The sequence below is a fragment of the Gadus chalcogrammus genome, chromosome 2 (assembly GCF_026213295.1).
Source record: "Gadus chalcogrammus isolate NIFS_2021 chromosome 2, NIFS_Gcha_1.0, whole genome shotgun sequence".
NCBI lineage: Eukaryota > Metazoa > Chordata > Actinopteri > Gadiformes > Gadidae > Gadus > Gadus chalcogrammus.
Window position 1 is genome coordinate 7,936,744 of NC_079413.1, and position 20,936 is coordinate 7,957,679.

Genomic DNA, 20,936 nt, shown 5'->3' on the forward strand with positions numbered 1-20,936 from the left:
GCAAATCTGATGGTAATTAATACAATCCCCCTGTGTGCTGGGGTTTACCCTCCTGAGAAGAAGGGAAAAAAATGATGAAGAAAGGTAGCTACTCACAAGAATACATTTGTTGCGTCTCAGTGGTGAAGCACTGGGATCTGTTTAAAGCTCGGCAGAGTGAGTCACTCTGGACAAACAACCCGTCACGCGTTCACCGTGAGATGACACTTATGGGCTCTGGGCTCCAAACTGCTGAAGAACCTGCAGTTAACTGCTAAAGTGATGCCAGCGCGCCACGCCGCCACCGCGAAGACCAGCCGAGGTCTGTTGAGTTCCGAGTACACACCAGGCGGTATTTACTGTAAAGGTCAGAGACCGGGGGGGATATTAAACGGACAGCATTTCCCCGCCGAAGAGGGTCTTTTGCTTTGGCAAATATTCCAGAAAGCTGGGTTTTTCATATTCATTTCATGGAACATTGGATTTGGAACCGCTTTTCTCCCCGGGAATTTAGAAGAGCTCATATCATTTTTTTTTATTATTATTCCTCCATTGCAAATGCTCTTTTGTTGTCATGGAAGGAGATGTGTCTAATGGCAGCCATTGGCAGTTTTATAGCCATGTCCTCCGTATGGTATTATTGCTTTTACTTTTGTTTTCTCTACCTCAAGCGTCATTTCTTTATTTTATCTTTTTATTAAAAAAAGAAAATGCTAAACAGCCAGAGGTATTAAGGAAGGAATAAAATGTAGGCAATTCAATGGTAATTAAATAATGTATTTATTTCCTAACCTACAAAACAGCTTGTCTTCCACCAAGCAGACTTATGAATCCACTGCTTTTGTGACAGCAAGCTGACATTAGGACTGCTTTAATGTTACCAGTTTATCAACGGCCATCACTTTTTTATTTCCAGCATGAAATCCCTGAGACTTTATTACACTCGTGTGTTGACTGTGTTCAGATCCCACTATGACAACCAGGTAGTCGTGCAATTGTGTAATTTGATGAACTGCTTTTTCAAAAGGTCAACCAACCGCAGGGAAAAAGCCTGAGCCCTGAGCGCTGGCAGGGTGCCAGGTTGAAGTATATTATGGCTGCCATAAACTGTCACAAGCATTTTGTTCCCGCAGTTTTGATTGTGCTTTTTCCTGGATCCAAGGGACATTTCCTTCATCAAAAAAACACACCTCACCCTCTGTGCACTCCCATAATGCAATGCTTCCTGACTTGTGGGTGTAGCTGAATGGGGACATTACCGGGAGCAGCGAGTGGTCACACAGCAATACCACTGGGTATAATCATTAACAAAATCTCCTCTTTGATTACAAGTCATTCCAGCACACTGCCGAATATAACTGCTTATAAATCCTACTTTATTAACTACTCACAGTGGGCCTTTACTGCAAAACACCTTGGAAATTATTTTAATCTTGAATAATTTAAAGTCTTGGCTCAACAACATTTCACAAAAAAATATTACGATCAATGTCTTAAGCCTTTTGAGCTTCAATTTTTTAGGCTTTTAATCATTGACTTTTTTAAGCCTTTCTATGAAGCTTAGGATTCTCTGGTCATCTGCAGAATATTTAGTGCTGTAATGGTGGTTTAACAGTCTTGGAGACACAGATTTGACATGTGTACTGTGGCGAAAATGTCCACAGTGCTGCACCGGGGCCCCCAGCCGGTAGGCCCGCCCAGCCGGTAGGCCCTCCCAGGACGCTTGCCCATATCCCCAATTTCCATATGAACTCCTCACTGTGCATTCAGTGAGGCAAGCCTATAATTCCCGTTTCACACCCCAATCAGTGAATGTTACAGTTGTGTATGCCTGTAAGTCATGCAATGCAATTAATTTATAGCACTCCAAGCTAAGTATAATTTAGCGGGTGGATATTAGTTTTCAATTTATTTTTTAAGACATTATAAGTCTACTCGGACTATAAATTGTCAAAAAAAGTTATTCACAATCATTGAAAACCTTTCATTCATAACATAATGATTGCACTATTAATATGTAAATATTGTATGATTGAGATATATAAATAGCCATATAAATACAAAGCCTTTCAAAATGTGATAAAGCAGTATGGCTGTGCTCAATTCACAAAGACTCACAGTTCCAAAGATGTAGCTGTAAGTTATTTCCAATCTTCAAGATTTTGGTTTGAAAGGCCACCCTACACAAAGAATACTCACAAAAATAGCAGAGGAAGATGTGACAAGTAAGGACCATGCCTGTTCCTATAGTTTGCAGAGGCATATTGCTCACCCTGTCTGGCTGTCACACCCATACCAACAGTACAAACAATATATAAATTCCATCCGTCCTATGTTTGTTGGAAAGCTAAAGCTCAAACATGCACTTTGGCAATCATGGGTTGCCCCCATTAAAGGTTTGATCTAACTTTACATAACATTACTTCTAAATATTGGGTAATCCACTGTGGAAAATCAGAGCAATAAAGATTTAATTTAATTATGCCGTATCAGAATATAAATAGAAAAAAAGCATGCGTAAATGTCTTGAATTGATTTAATGCCGATTCCAAACAGCCGTGCTTGGCGCCATTCGGTATAGAGGTGTGAAAATGGGTACCTTTTTTTCCTCACTCAACCTGTCAAATGCTAATTGGCAATTGATAGAGCCAACAACTGATATGCCAACCTAGGAATGCATATGCAATTGCTACTAAAGATTCCAATGGCAAACAAATGTCAATAACATGTTCTTCTCTCTTGCCTTTAGGTTACCGCTGTGAAAAGGAGACCGACGAGGAGAGGGGAGACAGCTGCGCTCAAACACCATGATGCGACAATTTAACGATGGTCGCCCCTCAGAACAGAAACATAAACCAATCTGAGCCTGTGAGAAGCTTAATCTCGACGAGCCTTCACCCTGAATTTGACTGCAGGCAAAACTCCCTGAATGGAACACCTAGTAAAGAGAAACACCCACCACTTTTCTGCAAAGGTTCGGTACGTGAGGACGCAACCATCCTTCAATGAATGGGAAAACAACTTTAGGGTTGTTTCTGGCACTGAGCACCGGTTTACATCCAGCTGAATCTTCAATCACATCCGTTCAACTGTATTGACCTCACTGCCCTTTGCCCTCTCATACAATTTTGGCCACTGTGCATCTCTTAAAGAAGCACCAATGGCCCGCAGTGTGAGCATGGTGATCAGTGCCTTCTTCTGGTCTGTGGCTCTTGTTTATGTGACTCATATCAGTAAAGTCAATGGAGACTGCTGGTTAATTGAGGGCGAAAAGGGCTTTGTGTGGCTGGCGATTTGTAGCCAAAATCAACCCCCTTATGAGGCCATCCCTCAACATATCAATAGTACCATCGTTGACCTTCGTCTCAATGAAAACAAAATCAAAAGCATCCAATACTCTTCTCTGAGCCGCTTTGCCAACTTGACCTACCTGAATCTGACAAAGAATGATATCTCTTACATAGAAGATGGGGCTTTTTCTGCCCAATTCAATCTACAAGTCCTCCAGCTAGGCTTCAACAAGATGCGGAACTTGACAGAGGGGATCCTCCGGGGGTTGGGCAAGCTGCAGTACCTCTACCTCCAGGCTAACCTGATTGAGACTGTGACACACAATGCCTTTTGGGAATGCCCCAACATTGAGAACATTGACCTCTCCATGAACCGTATCCAGCAGTTAGACGGGTCCACTTTCGCCAACCTGAGTAAGCTCACGACCTGTGAGCTATACACCAACCCGTTCAACTGTTCCTGTGAGCTGCTTGGCTTCGTCAAGTGGCTCTCGGTTTTCCCCAACAGGACCAATGAGAGGATGGTGTGCGACTCCCCACAAGGTGTCTCTGGTTACAGCCTTCTGAGCACGCTTCCCAATGACCATACGTACAGGAACGCTCTTTACATGCTCACCACTGTGTGTACAGATGACTACGTGACCCCATACATTCCCATTCCCCCGGAGCTCACCACCCCACATCCTGACACCACCCCCGTCTGCTGGACGACTGCTACTCAGGTACAGAGCCGATGACATCATCACCACCACGACGTACAACAACGAAGTGGAAGTCAAGCCCAAGATGAAACTGAAACAGGTGTCTGACACAGGGGCCATCATCAGTGTGCAGATCCCTCACCCCTACAAGAAGATGTACAGCCTGGTTCAGTACAACAACAGCTTCTTCACCGACATACAAAACCTGAAAGTTATCAAGGAGGACATTGAGCTCAAAAACCTGAAACCCCACACTGACTACATGTACTGCGTCGCTTCTATACGAAATTCTCTCAGATTTAACCACACCTGTCTACAAATCACTACAGGCCCATGGCATGGGAAGGGCAGAGCAGAAAACAACGCGGCCGCGACCCACTACATAATGACCATTCTGGGATGCCTATTCAGCATGATCATTGTCTTGGGGGTGGTCTATTACTGCTTGAGGAAAAAGCGCCAACTAGATGACAAGCACAAAAAGACAGAGAGTCTGAAGAAGAACCTTATGGAACTCAAGTATGGACAGGACCTTGAAGGGGGAACCATGCCACGCATGTCCCAGAAGCAGATGATGGCTGGAGAACCCATGGGCCGAATGCAGTACATGCAGCCTGGAAATGAGATGGATCAATACAAGTTCCAGGAGCTAAGTGACATGCCTAAGATGAACAAGGGGAATTACATGGAGGTGCGGGGTGGGGACCACCACGAATGCAGGGAATGCGATATGGGAATGCCCGGCAACAGCCAAGGCTCGTTGCAGAGATTTCTACCATTGCAAAGGAGGTGGATAAAGTAAATCAGATCATCAACAACTGTATAGATGCTCTGAAGTCAGAATCCACCTCATTCCAGGGGATGCATTCCGGGGCGGTGTCTAATGCAGAACCCCAGCTGGTATTATTGTCAGAACATCCCCAGAGTAAATCGGGCCTTCTGTCGCCAGCATACAATGACAGCTACCACCACTCGTTGCAGAGACACCGCTCCTCCGACGTGTCCCCAAAGAGGCCCAGCACTGCCACGGGCGGACCTATGAGGAGCCCCAGGCCATACCGCTCCGAGTCAAAGTACCTCCAGAAGAACTCCCCCACGGGAGAGACCATCCTCACTGTGACGCCCGCCGCCGCCATCCTGAGGGCGGAGGCGGAGAAGATGCGTCAGTACAGCGGCCACCGCCACTCCTACCCCGATCCCCAGATCGAGGAACTCGAGGGACCCGACGGCCACAAGTCCTCCATCCTGGATCCGCTCACCCACTCCCGCACCAGAGACTTAGCCTACTCCCAGCTCAACTCCCAGTACCACAACATGAGCTACTCCTCCAGTCCAGAGTACTACTGCAAACCTTCCCATAGTATCTGGGAGCGGTTTAAGCTCCGGGGGAAACGGCATAAGGATGACGAATACATGGCCGCTGGGCATGCGCTGCGCAAGAAAGTGCAGTTTGCGAAAGACGAGGACTTACATGATATTTTAGACTACTGGAAGGGTGTGTCTGCTCAGCATAAGTCGTAACTGTTCTGAGTGGAAACCACAGATGCTTACAAAGGCATAACGACTTTGTGTGACAAATATTTCAACGGATACTTCCATATTGCTACTCATTTGTGTGTATCACATTCGATTTTGATTGTGAGGAAGATTAATATTTGACTTATCATACTAATTACAACATTAACGGGGGAAACCTTTTACTTAGTAAGGATAAAATATACTGCAAATTGAGAACGTATTTGTTGCAATGGATTATAGGTTTTTGGGTAATGCATGCCCAAGTCCTGTGACAGTGGAATTTGCTGTTGTGTACTTTTGAGAATATTATATGAAGAATATGTGTCTACTGAAACGTCAATATTTTTCTTGGAAAAACTATGTGAACCACGAAACATTAATTTACTACCTTCCTACAGTATATTTCAATAATATAAATTGTACAGAAATGGTTTCCGTATTGCTGTAAAAAAAGAATTGAAGCATTGTAGAGAATTGTTTAGATAATGCCAATGTGGAGCTGGGGGTATTAGAGGAAGGGCTCTCTCCAGGATGCCATGTCTTACTTTAAACCTATCAGAAAGCCTGTTACCATCCCCACTCAAGTAACCCCTTTATCACCTATCACACCCCGTTTTTTTTTTCTATTTATTTTCACCATATAAATGTTCACACCCACACATTAAAGAAAGCCAGTACCATTGTCTGCAACTGCCCAAATAAAAGTGCACAGCACTCAGATGGTGTCTCTGTTAGACTTTACACTTATACCTACCATCTCTGGCAAAGACGTCATGAACCACCAGTTGTATTTGTTGTACCAAAGTAGAGGAACCTCAGATGTTTACAATATTTCTAGATGGTATTAATAGTCTTAATGACGTCAACACAGATTCATATCAAATTCACACACTTGCTCCTTAGCAAATCCATATATTGGAGATATTCACAATTTTCCCATATTGTTTCCTCACTGTAACATTAATAGATTTGTATTCAAGAAGATTCCTAACCCAGATCATGTTTTAATAACTTGAACATAGATTTAAAACAATTCTTGAAATAACAACCCAGTATTATCTCACCTGTTGTTTACAATAGGTGCACAGAACTTTCTGTCCTACAGCCCGATTGATGAATGTAATAACATTCTGTCTATGGCAGCTTTTACATATCTTTTCAACAAAGACAACGCTATTAAAAAACACTTTTTTGTTCGCTCCGGTATTTCATTTTCCATTGTATTATATTGTAAAGATTAATGTTGAATCCATGAAAGAAAAAAGTGTAGTCTATTTTGATAGATGGGCCTTGTTGCTTGTAAAAAATGTTTCATTTTCTCTTTATGGCTAGGTTGTTCTAACTTTTTGTATATTATGAAGCTACCAGATAAGTATAAACATGCTATAGTTAAATTTGAGAATGTGAATCTTATCCTCTGACTTACTGGCTGTGAATTTGTATATCATATACAGTTTTTGGGGTAAATACATACATAATACACTTAATTATACTTTCTTTGTAAGATGTTTATATTGCTCGTTCATAACAGGCTCAGGATTTTTACTACATTCATGAATGAGAAATCAATGCTAACGACAACATTTACAAGCGGTCTAAGTGCAACTTTCAATCAACTGTGCATGTGAAATGTTCATGGCTATACTAGATGAAGAAACTAAAGTCTGGTGGCCTTGTATGCTCCTCTCATGTAAATTGATAACATCAAACATAGGACCACAACATAGAAGAGACGGTACACAAGATAATACTGCAAAGCAAGGTTGTCCTATGCTACACAATAGGGATATTGTAGTTGACGGTTTAGGAGGGAGTTAATCCAAATGTAATTTCTGAAATATAGACCTTGTTTGCTCTTTGAGATTTATTTTAGATGTATTGCAATGTAAACATGTTGCATATGTTTTGCATATACTGTGCACTGAGGCAGTTGTTATTCATGAATGTGCTGAGAGTCATGTGATCGGCCTGACGTGAATGTGCAATGTAAGCACCTTGTATTGTGGTAAAGATTTAACTTGGTTGTCTGACCTTATATTTCAACCGCCTTAAACTTTTTGCGATGTGTGTACAAGTGTAAAATGTCCTTCTTTTTTTTGTTTTACTTACAATGTTGATACTGTTTTACTGGGTCTTCATTTGTTGTTTTTATAAACCCATTTCAGTATATTCTCAGAACTGTCAAGATTTTGAGTTATTTTTACAGTTAGCATTGTGTTTTTATACTGCAAACTGTAGCACTTCCATGTCTATTAAGAAGAGCTAAAGTTGCCAAGAGAACATTTGGAAGATGAATGGCTGTTGTTCAAGTGCATCAAAAACAATCAAGAGCACAAAACTGTGTTGGTTTTCTTTTTCATGTATTTATTTTATTTCTCAATACTATGTTATCTGCTTTCAGACAAAGTACTGTGAAATAAAGATAAGGGTGCATCCATCCATGTAATATTGTCATTACGGCTCTTAAGTCTTAGTACCAACTCACAATTACAGCAGATTGACTGAAAAAGCCAGTGCAGTAGTCCCCAAAACGTATAATATCCGAGTGTCAGCTATTTTCTGTCAACAAGATTTTTCAGATATTACTTTCAGAGATTAAGATAGTAAAAATGATGGACAATAGCATCTCAAACATTACAATAACAAAAATCTAAGTGTTTAACCCTTACCCAAACCCACCAAATGTAATGTCTGGAAAATCTCAAAAGGTATATTCATCGTACTTACACATTTTGAGATTTTCCAGATCCTACTTAGGTCTCAAAGTCAGTTAATAAACTCAGTCTCAGGATTGTACTGATATATTCTGAATGGATACAATTGGAAATCCTTCACCATATAAGAACATGTATAGTATAAATGTAAGTGTTGGAAGACACGCCCAGTCAACTTCAGCATGGGAAAAAGGTAATACGGACAAAACAGACTCTACCATGAGAGCAACAAACAGACTGCCGTATGTCCTAATTTTGTCCTACTTCATGGAAGTTCAATCCTCTATGCAATAAACCACTGTTTCTTTATCTCTGATCCGTCTGATGGTTGCCTGGCAGACGCATGCAGGTGCATCTTTGTTTTCCATTAGATTGAACATGTGAAGCACGTATACATATACATTATTTAGCATACGGCAGTAGGATTTAGCTAGCATGAAGAAAATATTTTAGTGCCAATTCAACTTATGTTTGGAATGGGCAACTTATGTTCTACTCCAAGATATTTTTTTTATTTTTAGTGACCTATTGGTGCTTTTGAGTCCAAAATATTGAAAATGTTTAAAATGCTTATGAATGTTAAGCTTTCGGGCGTTTGTAGAATTTTGGGGACCCTATTTCAGGAAACTTTTCCTGGGGGGTTCCAAGTCCTCTAATGTGGTCCATGGGCATGCATTTAACATTAGAATGCAGCAAGCTGATGCCCTTTAAGAGGAAAAGAAGAAAGATCTTTGAAAAACTCGTAACATTTTCTCTCGAATCAGATCAAACATCTCAAGTTGACCAGCAACTGCTAATGAATGGGAAACATGAGGGCTAGAGAGCGAACCACTCTTTCAAACGCCTGAAAAGTGAAATAGGCTAAATTAATGTTGCTATGTGCTTATGTTGGGTCTGCAATTTGCTGCACTGCTGTACTGACATTAGTGCAACAGTGCAGCCCATATATTTATATCACCCCAGAAGAGATATTGAAAGGGAGGGGCTGAACAGGAACCCAAACGTCTCCAAAATGTAAAAAAATATATTTTAGGATTGTGCATTTTAAACACACGCAAGTAATTATTTCAAAGGAAAATCAAAAAACCATTGCACCAGGGAGGGCTGTGCCCTAGCGCTCTCTAGTCCACTGCTAGCATCCAAGACATTTGTGAATGATAAAAACACATATCAAACCAATTATATTTTATTGCAGTAAATGTTTATTGTTGAGGTTGATTTGCTCACCAGACACAGCCTCCCTAACAATTGCAACATCTTAATAGTAAAGTTTATAGCATTTTATATTTGAATCCTCATCTTTCTAGAAAAACTTTTTTGGAGCATAAAGGTGCTCTTACTCAACACTTTTGACTACCAAGAGAGATTGGTCATTTTAATAAAATAAAATAAATAAATAAAAAAAGCCTTAAATGGCATCTTTGGGGTGGCCCCCTGGTGGCCCCAAGAAACTGACCAGTTTAACATTTAAAATGAAACTGTGGACATCGATACTCTTCCTTTGTAATGCTTATGCATTAAATAATGTATGAATGCATTGTTTTGCAACACAAAAATTACTTTCATTACATTTTTATTTTGTTTTCCTGATCTCCTAGGCAGCCTTTTCAAAGGGTAAGTGAAACACGTGTAGTGCCAAAACGTTAATTCTGTTTGACTGATTCAATCTCCACGGATGAATTCCCATCATCTGCCATATGGCTATGTTTGCCCAGTGAAACACTTTCTCCACTGTAATATATACAAAACGTCACTTCGACGGATGAAGCGATGCCAGCAAATTAGTGTCATCTGGAAGACACGTCTCTAAATATTCGGTAGGGAAAATAAAGCCTTTCCAAAAGGTATTGAGCAGTTGTTCAAATTCAAAAATAAGCATTGAGTACCCAACATAAACTTTAAACGGACAAACTACAATGCTACAAAAACGGTTCAAATCATTTGAAAGAAGAAAGTTCTACTAAATTCCCTCTGTGACACGGTATACACAAAGTCAGGAGATGGGAAGCCGTTTCTGGACATGGTGTGTTAATCAGCAGTCTGCGGAGCATGGCTAAGTCTCGGGTAAAGCCAAGGGAACAGCCGAGCAGGAGCAACGGCAACCGCTTCCCCGGCTCTTGTCAAATGCAATGTCTAATTGGATACGGTTGATCAATTACAAAGGAGTGCGTCTTCAGTGGTCTCAAAAATAAAGACCCTGTACATACCCAGAGAGATCAAGGCTGGAACAGTTGTTTAATATCCACCGGATCTTCTCCTCCAGGCGCACGCTTTTGGAGTGCCACGAAGACACAAACTGTCAGAGGACCAAGATGACATTAAGCGGGAAAATATAAAAGGGGTGATGGCTGAAGGATCATACTGCACCTGTATTAGAGCTTAGAGGTTTGAAGGATCAATGAGAATTGATTAGGGGACGATGAGAATTTGCATTTAATGCAAACAACAACAGCAACAACAAAACAATATAGCTCTGAGCGGTGATGAAGTGGCCAAAGCAATATTTATACATCTGTTGAATAGGCACCACTGCTGTTGAGGAGCTGAACACTGAAATCGATTTATGCTTAAGTGGGCATTTTGAATAACAAACATGTCTGCCGTTCATTAATACCTATGCAATGTAATTTGAGCGGAACTCCAGCTAGTAATCAGAGGACAGAGTTGATCCGTCTAAATGGACGTTCTGTCCCTAGGTCACAGGAAACTAGCAGTCACTCCCCACCACTTGCATCCAAAGAGAAAATGGAGGGGAATTTGCTGAGCCATGCCCCCCACTCACACAGCTGTAGCGTTATAAGCCCTGTGTTGCTCATCATGACATGAAAGAGAGCGAATCAAAGCTTTTTTAAACGGTCACATGATGAGTTTTGTTTCAGGAACTTGTTTTCTTTCTATCGTCTGGTGATAATGAAGCAGCCTGACGTTTGGTGCTTCACATCTTCTGTCCTTTTTTATTTTCCCCTTTTCCCCACCAACACCACCATCAAACAAAGAGTACTCTGATCAGAGAGCAGCTACACATGAGAGGAAGCTAAGGGAAAACTCAATGGCTGGAAGATAAAAAGCATTTCATGCTTTAATTATTTCCTGTTCCTAGCTCTATGAATTTGCTTACCACTCCATTTAGAGGTGAGGACTTTGATGCAAATACTCAAAACAGGCTGTGAAACAGAAACAAAGCCTGCAATTATTCTTAATCATACAAAGTCTTGTCATTTCCTAGTCAGTCCAAAATAAAAGGATGTAGGCATTTATAAAGGGCATTTCCTTTTCTGTACACAACAATTACAGTGCAAAGACATCTTCCCCAGCCAATAGATAGCATCATCTTCTTATTGCCTTACCACTCAGTAAAAGAATACATTCAATCAAATCCAACCTAGATATACAAATGCGTGTCAGAGTATCAATAGAGGAGTTCAAATCCCCTCTATCATGTCATCAAGCATTCAAGTCACCAAAAAGGAATTACCATATGAAATTGTATGACTCTAGTTTAGCACAAAATCATCTGAAATATAGTTCCTCGACATAATGGAAAACCATGTATATGAGATACGTTACAATATAACAGCTTGTTAAATGTCACTCAGGAATGGAACCGTTTAAGAGTGCACTTGTCGCGCCTTTTAGCATTCGTGTTTGTAAACAGGTGGTGTGTGAGTATGTTCGCGTGTGTGAGTGTATGTGTGTGTGTGTGTGTGTGAGACACAGACGCTAATGTGTAGAGATCAACGCAAGGGTGACGTGAGTTGTGCACTGCAGTGCAAATACAGCGATCAAAGCTGTGTGTGTTTGTGTTGCGGTTGACCCTGTAATGGACTGGAAACCAACCCAGGCTGTCTCCCTGCTTCGCAGCATGCTAGATTACATCCAGCCCTCCTCCGTGTGGGTTGGCTTGTTGTCTCTACCCACTCCTGTGCTAACCACTCAGGCAATATGCCCCGTGGCAGCAACCCAGGTTCGATTTCCAAACTGCGCTTCTCTTTCAACCCACATCCTTGTCTGATCCTCTTTCCTGTCAGGTCCTGTCCATGAAAATACATTCAGAAGAAACTGGCTCAATCAAAAACAGATGGTTAACAAGAGAGTGTAAGATAATGTTGAAATTGACATCTCCAATGACACTATAAAGGTTTTAAGGTGTCTCTCCGTTGACAATGTAGGTATTAATGCCGTTTGAAATTGAACACGACTTCAGTATTTTGTCACAAGAATGTGTTTTATAGTCTTCCCACCCCTGCAATCAACATCGTTTTCAACCCTGCGTTTGATTGCGGAGGCACTTGGCTGATAGACTCTGATCTGTTTCAAAGTCCTTATAATCTCTGTCGCCTTTCCACCAAAGTATCCAGAAGCTGTCACTGATTGGTTGATTGCATAAAATCACTGTCCAAGGTGATTCCTTCTCTGCGCCCGACACTCTCAGCGGCCCTGCCGTCTGCAGGTTTTCATCAGCCTTTAAAACATGGGGTCTATCTGTAGAATCGTGCTGAGGATTTGGTTGTTGACAAGGTCAGCTCAAGGGAAAGCATTCAAGGATCAAGGATTTTTTTTCACAATAAATCCCACAGTTCTATTACGCTGCAATTATTCAGTAGGTGAGGCATCTGATTCTGCATTTTCCAAAAAAAGGCCACAGCTTTGGAATTGCTATTTATCAAGTAGGTTCTTCATTTCCACGTTTATATTTTTCATATTTTTTGTATGCCGTTGACTATTTATCCGTTACAATTTCTTTCGAATAGCTAACAAAATCAGTTCAATCACACTGGAAGAAAAGTTGAGATTTTCCCAGTGTGAGACATCCTCATCTGCTCTGCTCATATCGTGTTTAAAAAAAAAAAAAACATCACCTCCTGCCTTTAAATCTTCTCTCTTCTCTCTCGTGTGATAGTCAATGTCAAGAACAGGATTTTGGCGTCGACTGCAGCAACTTTCAAGGAGTCAATGAAGGAAATGAATACGACATATGCATTGTTCAGTTTTTTAAACTCACATTGAATGTGGTACCTTTTATTCCACAGACTAATCATCATTTTTAATTTGCGAGTAAAAAAAACATAGCCGCTATTTCATATTCATCATAGGCCTACACTCAAACGTATAACAAATGAACATTTCAAGGACTCTGTGGTATGGGAATGGTTTTCTTTTGGATATTTTTGTGTATTCAACATTTTATATTTGCGATCCTTAGAGGGGGTGATTAAAGTTATTTATTTAGAGTTTTGTAGTTACCAACTACTTTAGTAAACAGATGAGGTCACAGCAGTGATCTTAGTAGACAATCAAAGAGGCTTTGAATAAAACATGTCTTGGCTCTCTCAGTGTCTGTCTGGTTAGGCGATACTGCAGTTGTGTTGCAGCACTGATGTTTTACAGATTTACATATGATTTCAGCCATGAGCATACAATGCTAAACTCCACACTCATACATGTATCCAATCAGAGAACAGCGTCTAAAGAAAGCACCAGGAGCACTATGATTGTTTTAATTGTTTTATATTTTCATGAATTCATTAATCCAATGCAAGGCCTTTTTCCAGTTGCATTTGCTTTTAATAAATTCACATTTTATTTATAACCAAATTAAATAAAGGTCCTTTTTAAGGTGATGTCCCAAATGTGGCTTATAGGCCTACATTAATTGTTTGTAGAAGGAATAATATATTTGTATATTTCTATGGTTGCCTGTAAGCAATGTGTGATTGAATGGCTGGAACTTCAAAGTGCTGTAATTGCTAAATACAATGTACAAAATAATAACTGTGGAGTGACTGTGGAGTTTGCTGGATTAGGCTATAGTAAAACTATTGTTTAGCTATACAAATTGCATAGTAACTGTCATATATAGCTAGTCTAAACACATAGCTCTTGTTGCTGCTAAATTCATAGCAAGTTTTACAAAGAAATAGCAACTACTCTTATTATTGATAACATAAGTAAAACCAATATCGATCAACATTGACTACAGATGAGTCCAGGTTATTTTAAGCTATGTGCTAGTCAAAATTTCACACACATTGCGACTTTAAAATGTATTTATTTCGCTGCTAAATGGCAAACACAGGCAATACTTGGGGCGAATGAGTTCTCAAAGGTAGTAATTTCAGACCCTTTACAGTCTACTTGTAGAGCGAAACAAAGTTATTGTTCAGGTCGACTGTCTCGAGTCGTCATGGCAACACATGGGAAATCAAAGCAGTGATGCTGAGCTACCTTTTAAATCACTTTAACTCTGTTAAGTTATTCTAGTTCCTACTGGAATGTGCTGTCTGTATACCGTTTAAAAGGTCAAATAGAGGTATACAACGATGCTGATGAAGAATAACTTATTTTTGGAAACTTCTGACAGCAAAGCATTTGCTTTAATTTTAGAGCATGACCATGGGAAGATACAGGCAGCAATGTACAAAGCATGCATTCAATGAGAAAATGGGTGGCCTTGTGTATTATAAGGGAACTTATAGAAGAAGAGGCTATCTTCATACATCTTTTTCTCATATTCAAGATTATGATGCCATGCTAGAGATTATGATAAGCTATTTCGGGGGTGACCTAATGACGCACAATAAACAGGTTACCAACATTGTCCTGAATTGACTCCACTATCTCAGAGTGAAGAACTCTTAAATGCAGTAACTAGAACGGTTTGTGAAAGACATTCTGCTGGAGGCCAGGGTGCAGACTAAGGGCTTGAAGGATGATGGAATAGTTTCAAATATGGATCTTGCTCCAACAGCCGGTACTATTTGTGGCATCCTCATTACCTGCACCGGCTTCCACTCAGTGGACGACTTTATAGGCTAGTTATAATTGATCTTGTTACACAGAGATAGGCGTCACTACCTTATGGAATCGGTGAGTATCCACGATTATCCCTTGCAAATCTATTTTGAATATGACCCATGATATAACTGATGCTATTTTTTGTATCTATCATTAGATAGCTGTTCTCAACCACAATGTATCATCACTGACGAGTGATGTCCTTGTATGGTTAGCTGTATAAAAACGTTATCAATATGAAAAATAATGTATTGAACAAAGACATGTTTTTTCCGCCAATGAATACATTTTTTCTACATGATCTTATTATTTCATTTGGTCATTAAACGTAATAAAAGTTGATAGAAAGTGATAAAAGAGATATATTGAATTGTGAGTCAGTCTACCTTACATTTCAAACGATTATTTTTCTATTGTGTCATAACAATGTCCTGATAGTTTCAAAGATTACACTTAATCATATTTTATCATGATTTACAGAAACCCATGTTGATCATGTCTAATGACTGCTTATCCAGTAAAACACAAATGTTTGCAACTTTTCTGAAACAGAAAAGTTGCTGTTTGATTGGACTCTGATTTACATTTAAATTTAGGGCATTTAGCAGACGCTTTTATCCAAAGCGACTTACAATAAGTACATTTGTCACAAGAAGTGCATCAATATATCGCGGCCGGTACAGAAAGGATGTTCATAGAACCAAGTGCAAGTACCACAATCGCTAGGCTAATCAATTCCCCGTGTTACAGCCATGATAGCAGCTACTGCAGTTGCTACACAGTTAAGTACTACAATACAATACAATACAATACAATACAATACAATACAATACAATACAATACAATACAATACAATACAATACAATTCAATACAATACAGTGTACAATGGTGGCCAGAAGGGGGAGGGTGGCTATGCAGTGTCGAGGTGGACTCTGAACAGGTGAGTCTTGAGTCTTTTTCTGATAATGATAAGAAAGTCTTACTTGCATATACTTTCTAATTTAAAAATAAACACTTTTGTTGTAGTTCAATTCTCCATCCATAAACGCTTTATTCGTCATAAATAATAATGAAGCATGTCAAAGCCACAACACCATCATGTAGTCCTCTCACCTGACCTATTCTTCAATTTAAAACAACAAAACATTTTCTATTATGTACCCTTGAACCACAGGGCGAATCATTCACACTTTGTTCAAAGCCCAAGGTACAACACGTTGTCATCCACATCATGTCTGTAGCCCGACACAACACACAACAACATCAGCCACCAGAGAGCAACTGTACCCCGAGGCCTGTGTGGATGTTTTCTAGCCCTCCGACAGCCAGGGAATGAGGGGAACGTGTGTCATTAAATGTTCCCCCACGCCGCACCTACATTCCCCCCGTGGGTGAGGGAAGTGTTGCTCTTACAAAAAACCAAGTGGCAATTTCCCGAGCGACCTCAAGTGCATTAGTTTCAAACAAAAAAAGCAAAAATAATACTAATACTAATGACACAATAATACAAAAAATGTTACTTTTTCCATAAACAATTATTTAAAATTATACATAATTACATATGTACGATTGAAATAATGATCCTGATACAAATCTCTAAACTTTTCTGCTTTTCTGTCATTATTTGAGCAGCAATCAGGAGTGATTGAACTCCTTGGAGCCAGGCTGTGAGAGGGCAAACGGTCATTAGTTGACTTGTAAAAGATGAATGGTTCAGCCCCAGAGATCTGGGTCTGCTACCACCATGCCTGAACCATGAGTTATCCACTTACTCCCAACCTGAACCGAGATATATTCAATCTCAGCGACAGGTCTGTCTTCCACACATTCTTCTTTTGTGTAAAAGATTTGTGTTTCGGAATTCTTTATTTAGGAGAGGAATTAGAATGACTTGATATTGACTATTCTATACAATTAAATCACAGCAGGACCCTGATAATGTAAGGAACGTCTTTATGTTTTCAATTTGAATTGAATAAATAATGCTTTAGAATTAGACATCCTTTTCGCCTTTTACTTCAGCGGTTAAAAAGGGCTTTTCATTGTCACACACGTTTTTCAAAAATAATTTGGTAACATAGAGAAACAAAGCATGTATCTGTCACTTATGTAAGGGAAAATAATATATATAGGCCTATATGGTACAATAAACACATCTCTAACTGTCCAATTCTTTTGTCACCTTAATCAAAAGCTCTGTTTGGGGCTTGGAACAGAATAAAGACTGATGCCGTCGCTGTGTGGAAGCATTATTATTATTTATTATTATATTTTGGGAGGTTTACAAGCCAGTAGCCCTATTAGCGACCCTGCCAGCTGCGATATTTCACATCCAAATAACAAACAACAAATGTCATAAAGTGTCAATTGAATTATGAGCCCTGGTTGCTTCCTACTCATTTTGATAATATATTTTTTTTTTCTTTCGATAAATCACATTGGCTTTGTTGGATATATAGTGCTGAGATGGTAGCAAACAGGAAACAGTGCCCCTTTCAGTGCTCCATATAATATTTGTTTGCAATAGATTCAGATGTTGCACTATGACAAACCGACTCACAGTAGGCCTAATGTATTGATCTGTTTTTGAAACCAGACCTCCAGGCAGCATGGTGTAACTGACAGTGATCTCGATGAGTTCAGGTTTCACATCAAATCAACCTAAGTAGACATGGGTATTTTGCACCCCGCAATCTAGTTAAAACAACAATAAGAAAAGTGGTGGTGTTTCAAGCAGGGAACTCCCCCCCCCCCCCCCCACCCGACCCAATTAATGACTTTACTTGAAAAGGTTTGAGGCAGAGTCTCCATTGATTCTGTGTTATTCGACAATCCCCCGAGCTAGCTAACTCTCGGAGTCCGAGACGCTTGGAGACTGTTAAGCAGGGACCCCCTTTGCCGTCCAGCGCCGCTCATTTGGGGCTGTTTGCTTTCGATATTGATTGCTTCTTGGTATTCCCTTTAGCTGGGCCTGTCTCTGAAGCTTCCCCACTGTAAGTCATTTGTCAACCACATGCCAATTATGCTATAGCCCAGACCAGCAAAGCCGTGGCGGATTTTAATGAAAGCATAGGCTGTAAGAGTTTGATCCGCAGTGGGCAACGTGGCTCTGGCAGGTGAAATGTGATTGGATCGAGGGGGCTTTCACATGGTTACACTCATGCCGTGTGCTGATGTATGACTTTAATACCCATGTCAAGGGTAGAGGTGTGTGTGTGTGGAAATCTGATATGGACACATAGTTAAAAATGATTGTATCATTGTCTCTCAGATGATATAATGTCTAAAGTCAAGTGCAACCTTAATAGATGAAGACTAGCTCCTGTGCTCCGTCTCCACCGCGGGAACCTAAGTTGCAAACCTTGCCTCCTCCAACACTCATCATCGATGACTCTATTAACAGCGACATTAAGTCGAAGCCAGCAACGACCCTCAGCTACCCAGGTGCTAAAGTCGCTGATTTGATGTTGGAACTCCCGGGCTTGCTGACACAGGACCCCACAGCTGAAAAAGTCGTCAGACACATTGGCACTAACGATATCCCCCAGCAACAATATGAGCTACTTAAATAGGATTATATGGATCATTTACATTTTTTTAAAGATCAGTGGGAAAGAGATTTTTCACTTCTAGTCCCAACTCCACACTGGGTCGCATGATTGGGCATTAAGTAGGATCCTAAGCCTTGAATTAAGGCTCCAGATTCAATGTGAGGCACACAACTTTTGCTTCATTTATATGGAATTGTATCTTTTCTGGGAGTGCTCTGCTTTTGTAAAGGCAGTTGCTCAGGATCTCCTCCACACTCTGGTCTCAGAACCAAAATGGTAAACTGAATTGACACACAAACAACCATGCCACTTTCCAGAACTTCCTGTCATTTGCAATAGCTGGTGGCATAGCCACCTAAGTAGATTTGGATTCAAGGCTACAATAGTCATAACTTTATCAATGTAAACTGACCAATTGAATATTGAGCAACCAGTTCCCAAAGTTCTTAAAGGGGACATATTATACTACCAGGTGTGAGTGTGATTAGCCTTACAAGCCGTTTAGAAAATCAGATTTTCGAAACGGCTTGTAAGGCTAATCCCACTCACACCTGGTGGCATAATATGTCCATTAATATGGTGTATTCGGTGTTAGATCATTGACCAGTAAGTATTTTCTAATTGACCTGCTCTCTCTAACAGAGACATGGCTGGACAGTAATGTTGTTACTATACTCAATGAACCCTCCCCCCCACCGCCTTAAATATAATTTAGTGCTGCCAGAGGGAATAAGAGAGGTGGCGGAGTCCCCTGTCTCTATCTCAGTACTGTACACTGCGAGCAAATTTATCTTGGGGAATTTACATCATTTGAATATATTGGTTTGCACCTGAAGGGAAATCAGCCTTCTCTCATGTTAGTTAGCCTATCACCCAACAAGACTCAACATACCTATTCTAGACGAACTTGGGGATTTGCACCCAGAATTTTAACTCACTCAATTAAGATTTTCATATTCATACGGACATCCCCACAGATCCTAAAACCGTTGATGTATCAAGGCTGCTAAACTCCTTTGATTGTATTCAGCATGTGTTTGGCCCAACTAATAAACATGGCCATAATCTAGGCTTGGTCCTTTCACATGGTTTAGACATCAAGGACACTAAAATGGCTTATGTAGCAGGACTGATAAGAGGACTCTTTCCGAGCATTGTTTTACTGACAAACTGTATACTGTTGCCCACTGAAGCCCCATGGAGATAGAGCAGGCTGACAGTGCACGAGGATATGTAGAAAAGATAAAAAAATGTTGCAGAATTTGTTAGTAATACAATTAGAACGATTTCAGATAGCATAGGCAATACTGTGCCTCAAAGTCTGCTACTATCCTACTGCATGGAGCTGCAAACAGAAGCATGTTCGTTTTTCAGCTGGATAGCCCTGTAGTTAAGAACAATTAAACTACGTGATTTCACTCCTGAATTATTCAAGTTGTCCTCTTGATCCAAAACCCACTGGGTTTTTCAAACTAGATACATATCAACAGGTAGAAAATAATACTGTCAATCAGTCAGTGCATATGAAAAGCAATGATGACACCTCTGTGCTTGGTAACTATATCCCATCTTCAACCTTTCCTTTTTTTCTTCCTTAATTTAGAAAGTAGTCCATCCAGTTAATACACTATCTCCTAGCTATTAAGGTCTGGATTTCAGGCCTGCCATAGTGGAGTGTGCACTCCTTAAGGTTCTCTTAGATCTAAGGGTTGGTCTCTCTGGCACTTAAAATGGATTAGATCACACTTAGCTGGATACTTTGTTGCCTTGGGCACTCATGTCTCTGAGTGCTATCATACAAAGTCCCCCAAGGCTAGATTCCTGGCTGTATGATATTTAATCTATAAATGCATCCGCAGGCTGGTATCATCAATAAACATAACATTAGTCTCCATCAGTAAGCAGATGACTGTCACTGCACATCATTTGTTGAGTTTCATACTACAGTAAGTATTCTTATAGACTAGTTGTTTTCGTGTTTGTAACGTTTTCTGACACGGATTGAAAATCAACAAATATTGGAAAAACATTAATATCAGCCCTATCACTAGATATATCAACCTCAAGGACCACGGTTGATTAGAATTATTCTGATCGATAACATTATCGATTCTCGATAGATTATTGAATATTAATCTTAATTATTTCTGTGAAATATGAGAGTGAGATCCCTGTTACTGGAAATAAAACACATTTTTGGCAGATTTTGAGTCCGATGGCCAAAACCGCATAATAAATGTAGGGGTGACTTTTATACAATCTGAATTTGAATAACCATATCAATATCTCTGCCGAACTGCAGATTCGAACCTCAGAAATATCTCCATAGTCTGTCTCATTATCTCTATTTCCTTTCTAGGAAAATACCGAAGAAGTCTATTACTGAT

The 20,936-nt window shown here is 40.1% G+C and overlaps 1 protein-coding gene across 1 annotated transcript; it reads left to right on the top strand.

Annotated features, from left to right (window-relative positions):
- Positions 1–2,803: 2,803 nt before the first annotated feature.
- On the top strand, positions 2,804–5,867 carry LOC130402952 (protein ELFN1-like). The gene is given in 4 exon segments (XM_056607037.1): positions 2,804–3,971; positions 3,974–4,017; positions 4,020–4,725; positions 4,728–5,867. Coding segments are annotated over 4 exon segments (2,346 nt in total). The 5' UTR covers positions 2,804–3,139; the 3' UTR covers positions 5,492–5,867.
- Positions 5,868–20,936: the final 15,069 nt, after the last annotated feature.